Here is an 8,510-nt window from a genome sequence, read left to right on the forward strand (position 1 = left end):
TTGTCAGTTGTGGCTATTGCTGGAGTTATCGTGGTTGCTGAGAGTCAGTGGGATCTTATTTTCCTTGGGAGGTCTGTCGTGCTTGATATGTCATTGACAATGTATCACCAATTAACCATGAACTTTTAGTAGACTAGTCCTAGTATCATTGATAAGATAACCCAGTCAGTGGCTCTAGTTTACTCATCTTAGTCGGTGGTGGTATATGCTGCGCCGGAGCACTAGCCAGTAGGAACTTGCCGTATCATAGAAATTAAAATCTGTTCATTGAAGTGGTAACCTGCCAAGTGTGGTCCAAACCGGGTTTTACGACGACAAGATTAAGCAGGTAATACAGGTTGAGGGACTGAGTTCACACCGAGGATAAGTTGAGGGATAAAGTTAGCCTGCACGAAATAGTCGAGAGACAAAAAAGACATGTCTCTAGAAAGAGTGCTCTAGCCTGTGCAGTTCTGTTCCTAGAGACAAAAAATACATGCACGAAATAATTGAGAATCTAAAGTTCAGTTACCGTGAGTGTATTTTACTCCTCTTAGTGCAGATTTGTTCCGGCGTCCAAAGAGTACTCTAGCCTGTGCAGTTCTGCTCCTCCGCCGCGGTGTACTACTTTCTGATAGCCAGTCTTACACGAGGAAAACTCGTGCTCGTACCTTATCGCTCAAACACTCTGGCTGTTTTGTTCATCTAATGGTAGGAAGGAGTGGAGCCATGGCTCCCAAAAGCTTGCTCTCTTAAAAAAAAATGTTGCTCTCTGCAAAAAAGAGAGGCAAAATCTCTCTTCAAAAGATGGCCGTGTACAGAACCTCACTCAAGAAAATGACCAACATGCACCAGGCACATCTTGCTATGCAGAACGGAGCAGGACTCTTATCGGACCTGGGACATGACTGCAAACGTTATGTTGGAGTCAAGGTCAACCAACGACAAGCGGTCGTACGTCGAGTGCTTAGTTATTATTTACTTACCACGCTGATGATGCTTTTCTTCCCGTGCGGGGGTTGAGTTAGCATGCTGACGCTCGTTGGCGCTGTTGTTGCGTCCGCGAAGTCGGCCAAAGACTGACGGCCATAATCCTTACTCAGTTTTATGTGTATGCGTCGTCACAAATGGGTATACTTTTAGTTCCGTCCATGTCATGTCGACCCGGCTGAATTTTGACCATATACTCCATTTATATGTGACGCACGCTTACTCCTATCTTATGTAATCGCTCTCATTACGGTCAAGTGTCAGCTTACAATACTGAAATAATCGGAAGAAATTATTCTGTCCAACAACCGTAATGATAGTATGACAGCGTCGACAGTTCAACACATTTGACAAGGGGAGAACCCACGGTGTCATTGGCCAAGAAAATAGGAAAGCCCCGTCCAGGCCTCCAGGGGTCCAGGGCGTTGTATATGCACTTCGCTAACTGTATTTTACTATGCAGAGTAAGGAAGCAAGCATGCAATGCATCTGCCTCCACCGGAGCCGAAAGAAAGAGTTGCCGGAGAGAACAGAGTTGGACCGAATCCTTATCCAATGGAAGATGCAGGACGTGGGGTGTGTGTAATTAAGCATGTAGTAGCAACTAATCGGACAAGCCAAGCGACAATTCATCAGTCGCAATGGGTTCGCAAAGAAATATTCTACAACCTAAGTGACTGATCACTTCAGAAACAATCGTTTGCTTGCAGCATGCACGTACTGCCTTCCTCTGGCAAGTAGTAGTAACTAAAGAAGGTTTTGGTTCAAGTTGGTCGTCAGGTTGCTGCAGGTTGGATTCCTCTGCCTCAAGCTCAATTCGCCAGTTCAGTCAACCGCCGATTACAAAAACAAGCACGCGTACGTGAAAGCACCCCCGGCCGAATCGGTATGAACTTGTTCGTTGTCTATCAGCTCAATTGTACGGTATTTGCTACGGACGAAACACCCGCCGGTACAGACCACAACAAGCACTGACGGGCAGATTGTGTTCGCACGTCAGCGTAGTTAATTACTCCTCAAAACACTGCCCAACTTCTCAAGTGAATTTGGCCACCCGAAAGCACTATCTCTTAAATCCATGCTTGTAATTGAAGAGAAACGGCCAGCATGTATTAAACACGTCGTTATGTTTCTCTCTCCTTGCCGTCTAATAATGTTAAAAGACAAAAATCAGGACAAAAGATGCTTGGAACTTTTTTAAGAATTCGAGAAAATTACATATGTTGAAGTTGTGATGGTCTGCAAACTTGCAAACTTTCAAGTCAAAACTAAAAGGCATTTGAAAAGGATTAAAAAGAAAAATATACAAATAAATAATACCAAACAGTGAAGAACCACTATTCACGCTAAATTTGTTTTTTCGTTGTTACTCAAACGCAATTGAGTTTGGAGTTGAAGTTTTACACATGTATAAAAACATCACTTCTCTAATATATATCAATTTTTGGAGATTTTTGTAAATGTTACAATAGTTTTTACAGAGTTTTTACTATATAAAGGTGGTTTTCAGAAGTTGGACTGCTCGATTTCCTTGGCGAGAGAGTGTATCTCATGAGCCTGCTAAACCACGGAGTTATTATGGCAGGCACATGTGGACTACTAATTGCCGTTCAAAAGAATTTGGACTACTAACTGAGTTATGGCAGGCACATGTATTACTGGCAGTGCTAATATGAGACAAGGTCTCTCATGAGCCTGCTCAATCACGTGTGTCTCATGAGTCAAGGTCTCGTGAGTCCTGACTATGCGCACTCGGCGCATCATATCCACTTGCAACCGCGAAGTCGGCCACCTTACCACAAAACTGAAAACCAAGATGCCTTTGCCTTGTATCCAGATGAAAAAACAAGTAGCAGCTCTAGATGATCTTAAAGAATACGAACACGTGCATTAGCATGACTGGATTTGGGTTATTCAATTACTACTCCGCACGTACTTGCCTTGTATCTGCCAGCATATATGTATCTCCTATAGAGAAACATGTCTGACCTAGCCAGAGATTTTAAATCCATAACTTAATTACTGTATACATATTTCATCAGTGTGATGTGTACGGGTCAATTAAAAAATGAGTCCGTTTGCAGTCCCATCAATCTCATGCATGCCGACTTGCCCTACGTTTTGACTTTACCATGCATTCATATGTGCATGCTCACGCGCATGACTATTACTGCTCCTTCCGTGCAACAAAGGATGTCTCAATTTTGATCAAATTTGGATGTATCTAGACGTGTGCATCTATACACTAAAACACGTCTAGATACATCCAAATTTTGACAAACTTGAGACATCCTTTGCTGAATGGAGGGAGTACTAGTTTCGCTTATCTCGTTGACAGTTTGCTAACCCCAATTGATTAACGGGGTTAGGCAAAACCTGGTCCCTACTAAATGACGAGGATTTATATAGCTTCTCGTACAAATTCACGTCACTTATTTTGAGACGGAGAAAGTATACAGATATAGTACGAATGCTGTGTACTTGTGTAGTCTTCCAGTATCACGGAAGGCCAAGTCAACTTGTATGCAAGGTAGTAACAACTCCAGTATAGCAAGCTCGATCGGCTCCTATTGAGATCCAACGGCCACAACGGATGCACTCGTGTGGTGTGGAACATGGAAACGGTGGCATCCGTCCCGTTTCCCCCCTATAAATAGGCCGCAAGCAATTCAGTTCAGAGCACTCCCACCACCCTTCAGTCCCATCGATCGCCTACTGATCAGTGATCACAGGCCTTGCGTAGAAAATATACACAGAGAAAGAAAACAAGCACACTCCATAGTCCATACTGCACAGATGGAGGAGCCACAAATGCAATCCACAAAAGAACTTCTCACCCAGGTTGCCGGGCCGGTGGCATCCGCGGCGCTGGCCGTTCTGCTGGTGGCGCTTAGCACGTACGGCCGCCGGTGCCGCCACCCGGTGCTGCGCCTAATCCTTTGGGGCGCCTCCACCGCCTTCATCCCCCTCACCTCCACCGTCATCTCCTCCTTGCTGTCGAGGAGGGATGCGCTAAAAGACAGTCTGTGCAAAACCAAAGAGCAGTGCCCGGAAGTGGCCTCCGGCAAGGGGAGCCCGGAGGTCCAGACCATGTGGACGCTCATCCTGTGGACGCTCCTCATCCTCATCATCAAGGGCAACGCCGACACCGCCGCGGCCACCTCCGCCGCGACCTCCGTATCCCCTTCTTCCAGCGACACCGGCGTCGACGGCCAGAATGTCCGGACCCCCGTGGAGCTCGTCGTCACGTACGTAATCCTGGGTGGCCTTATCGTCCTCTGCTTTCCGGAAGCCGGTTGGCTGGGCGTTACAGGAAAAGGCATCTTCCTCGTGCTCTGCGTGCTCGGCTTTGCCAAGTTCGTGCTCAAGGTGGCCGTCTTCTTTATGGCGAGAGGCTCGTACGCGGTCGGCAAGAACGCCCGGCTCGTCTCCGGTTACATGGCCCAGCTCGTCGAAGACGGCGCTGAGGAAGGCTACGGGCATGTGCCTCCTTACCTCGTCACGGGGGAGAGCAAGGAACACGTGGAGGAAAAACCTCACGGGTTTCGCGTCAAGGGCGAAGCTCTGAAGGACAAGCTCAGCTCCCTCGTGACGCTCAGCCGCGTGTGGCAGCTGTCGGATCACGGCGGCGGACTCCTCGCCAAGCGGCGGGAGCTGAGGGACCTCTGCCTCTCCTTCGCCCTGTTCAAGAATCTCCGGCGGCGGCTCTCGGGTTACCCCCTGGCCGAGGAAGGGTCAAGCAACGCGCTCGACTTCGTGCTCAGAGGCATGGACTCATCATCTGCCGTTGCCGCCGACGGCAGCAAAGGAAATGCCGCGGATGCCGACCGGGTGTTCAGAGTCCTCGTGGACGAGCTCTGGTTTGCAAGTGACTTCTACTATTCCCCGCTCCCGTTGTGCTCGTTCCGCGGGTGGTGCGCCGTCCTCAACTACATCCTCTCCGTCCTGGTCGTCGCCGTAGCTATCGGCGTAGGATGGGTTTTTACAGTCCACAGAGTGATCGTTTTCACCGAAGCTCCCGAAGTTCCGGGCAAGCCGAATCTCCCGGTGCCGACACCGGCGCAACAGGCTTACTTTGTTATCACGTGGTTCCTGCTGCTTGCCACCGTGCTGACCGAGACCTGGGAGATCATCGTCGGCCTGTGCTCCAACTGGACGAAGATGGCCTTGCTGGGCGACTACATCACACGCGAATACTCCCCCAGCGGCCAGAAGGCGCTGGAGGCGGTGCTGCGGTTCAGGCCGGCGAGCCGCTGGAGCGACAAGATCGGGCAGAACTCGGTGCTGGAGCCACGCCGGTTCGGGAGGCGGTCGGGGCTCTTCTCGGAGAAGTTCTACGGGCGCGCGGGGCTCATGAGGTCGGTCCAGATCTCGGCAGCCGCGAAGGACGCCGTGCTGAGGTCCGTGAAGAGCAGCTACGGCGGGATGAACAAAGGGATCAGCACCGGGGCGCGGCGGGTCGGGCTCGGCGGCAAGGTCGATTGGGCCTGGCCCAGGCCCAGCAATTCCTTGGCCGAGAAAGGCTCCTCTGCGCTCGGAAGCAGCAGCACGACGGAGCATATCCTGGCTTGCCACATCGGCACGAGGCTGTTCGAGATGAGGTACTCGCACGTCGCGGGGGCGGCCGCGGCGGCGGACATGGCCGCCGCCAGCCAGCTGTCGTTCTACTGCGCGTACCTGGTGGCGGCGGAGCCGGGCTTGCTGCCGGACAACACGGCGTGGACGGAGAAACGGTACGAGGAGGTGGCGGAGGGCGTGAAGGCGGCGCTTGGGAAGGACGACGGTGGCCCCACCAGCGAGTCGACGGCGCAGAGGTACGGTCGGTATTTGAAGGAGCTCAAGAGGTCCCGCGACGAGGTGTTGTGGCGTGGAGCAGATCTCGGGAAGTCCCTGGTGGAGGCGTATGAGGAGGACGAGGCGGCGGCGTGGCGGTTCCTGGCGGACTTCTGGTCGGAGATGGTGGTGTTCGTCGCGCCGTCGGAGAACGTCAAGGGCCACGTCGAGGCCTTGGGTCGCGGAGGGGAGTTCCTCACGCTCGTCTGGGCGCTGCTGCTGCACGCCGGCGTCACGGATCGGCCCCAGGCACCTCACAGTATCCCGTAATCTGGGAATGTAATTTTCTTTCCGTTCCATGCCCCTCTCTTGGTTAAGGAAACTACGGCGGGTAGAAGCAAGCCTGCCCATCTCTTAGTTGGGAAGCATTTTCTTTTTTTTCCTCCATTTCTTCTCGTAATTATAAGCAAGTACTTTAGTATCCGAATTCTCTTAATTGAAGATGTAACTATCATTACTAAGAAATAAAGAGGTGCTTTGCTGTAAAAAAACTTTTTGAAATATCTGATGTTATTCTGTATGTGTACGGTCATGCCATCTTTCTGAATCCTCGCCGTGTCTCAATTAACCCAAATCTGCTTATTTCGACATTTCGTAGCGTTTCTAAGAGATGAGATTCACTTGTCGGTGAAACAGGGTAATGGTCATGACACAAAACAATCGATTTCATATAATCGACTCAAGTGAGTCGCACCAGCTGCGTCATCTCAGTTGTTTATGCTCATTCGCATAAACAGTAAACTTCTTGGGTTTTGTCCAAAGAGCCTGGAACCGCACCAGCTGCGCTGCTCTAGTAAACCCCATGCTCATTGCATGAAGATAAGCCTCATGGATCATTCCATCGAGTCTGAAATCGTACCAGTTGCGTATTTCAGTAAATTCATGCTCATCGCATGAAGATAAAACCCGAAAGTTCTCTTACGGGGCTGGAATCGTGCCAGCTACGTTATTTCCAGTCAAATCCATACTCATTGTATGAAGGTAAGTCCTAAAAATTAGGCCTTGATATGCATCGGCTGCATCCCTCCAGTAACAATTTTTACTTAAGGGTCGCTCCCTGCAACAATGTTCATTACATGAAGATAAGGCCCGTAGGCTTCCTATAGGGCCTGGAAACGTACCAGCTGCGTATTTCCAGTTCGAGCAATCTTGACGAACGAGTCGAGTTCTTAAAAACTAGAATTTGACTTATAAGACCCCAGCAGGCTAAGTCAAAATTTGCCAGTCGCCAGGTTCGAGCCCGGGGAACTCGAATGCTGATGAAAACTAGTGTTGTATTTGCTCTAGAGCGATTAACTAGACTCGATTTCTCGAGTATCTGGGCGCATTAAGCATATATCCCTATGACTCCTACTCACCGCATTGATCCACCATCAGATATTATTGTGAAACTGTTATTTAACAGTTAAACACTAAAGCATCAGCTCGGACATCCTCTGAGTCAAAATACTTCTCCTTCGAAGTACGAGTCGGTAACATGCCGAAGTCTACAACACTATGCAACTGGCTCAACAACAGAATAAGCTCATTCTTTACGGGGAAAAGTCCATAGTCGAGTCCTCAACTCAACCAGGTATTTGGGGCTACTGACGTGGTTATGACTAACCACGTACTCGACTCGAGTATACCTGGTACAGCCCAGCTGGGGGCCCACAAGAAAGCCTACTTCGACTTCAGGAGTCTACATGCCAAGTCTTGCGATTCAAGATAAGGAAGATTAATTAGAGTGTATCTCTTCATTGTAATCGACTTGGACTCTACCTGAGACCTGAGTTCCTGCATATATAAAGGACCAGGAGAGGGAGCCAAGAGGACACCCCAACTTAGATACAAGTCGCCTAGACGCACCCGACGACTCGGTGCATCTAGACTCTGCGGCACCCCATTGTAATCGACTCATCAATACAGATCCGACAAACAGGAGGTAGGGGTATTACCTCATCGAGGACTCATCAACACACATCCTGACTTTCTTCAGTGTCAGAGGGGGTAGCTGGATCATGTCTGGCCTTGAGACCAATCTCACGACGGGTCTCACGAGCTGCATCCCTTGTCTTCTCATACTCTGTCTTCTCCCGATCAACTTCTTCATTTCCGCCCTGTACTTCAGGCGTTTTCTCGGCAGCTTTCTTCCTTGCTTCACTCTTAGCCTTGTCAAGCTTCAGGCTTTCGGCTGCTTGTTTCATCTGCTCAGCGAGCAGAGCTTTCTTCTTCTCAAGCTCAGCTTGAGTTTTCAACGCAAGTTCCTTCTCTTTCTTCAGGGCGATGAGGTTAGCCCTTTTCTTCTCTTCGGCTTCCTTCTCAGCCTTCTTCTTCTGCAGTTCAGCAGCTTTCTTCTCCTTCAAGGCAGTTTCTGCCTTCTCCTTCTCAACACGTTTCTTCTCAGCATGGTCTTCTTCTTCTAACCGCCTGGCAACACGCTCGCTGTGGTTCCTCTCCCATTCCTCAGCCTGACTCTTGGCAACGATCAGGCCTTCGACATGGCTCATAAGGGAATTCGGGAGCATTCCTTCATTGTAAGAAGCAAGCAGAACTGGATCAATGTGCACAACTTGAGGGGGATATGGAACTTTTCCAGAGGCCATGGCGGCAGCCGTGGCAGCAGCAGCATCCTTGAATGAGGAACCGGGTCCAACAGCAGAGGCCTTTCTAGCTTTCTTCAGATCCTTCTGGAACTGTTTCTCTGCATCTTCAGCGGCTTTCCTCTT

The 8,510-nt window shown here is 49.8% G+C and overlaps 1 protein-coding gene across 1 annotated transcript; it reads left to right on the forward strand.

The window, feature by feature from the left end:
- The first annotated feature begins 3,654 nt into the window (after window positions 1-3,654).
- Window positions 3,655-6,303, forward strand: LOC100824278. Its single transcript, XM_024458189.1, has 2 exons — window positions 3,655-6,101; window positions 6,147-6,303. Exon 1 carries the CDS (start codon window positions 3,766-3,768, stop codon window positions 6,070-6,072), a length of 2,307 nt encoding a protein of 768 aa, XP_024313957.1. The 5' UTR covers window positions 3,655-3,765; the 3' UTR covers window positions 6,073-6,101; window positions 6,147-6,303.
- Window positions 6,304-8,510: the final 2,207 nt, after the last annotated feature.

The sequence above is a fragment of the Brachypodium distachyon genome, chromosome 2 (genome assembly GCF_000005505.3).
Source record: "Brachypodium distachyon strain Bd21 chromosome 2, Brachypodium_distachyon_v3.0, whole genome shotgun sequence".
NCBI classification, from domain to species: domain Eukaryota; kingdom Viridiplantae; phylum Streptophyta; class Magnoliopsida; order Poales; family Poaceae; genus Brachypodium; species Brachypodium distachyon.

What these genes read in the sequence shown, in the direction of transcription:
- LOC100824278 (XM_024458189.1), top strand. Translation starts at nt 3,766, where the DNA reads ATGGAGGAGCCACAAATGCAATCCACAAAAGAACTTCTCACCCAGGTT.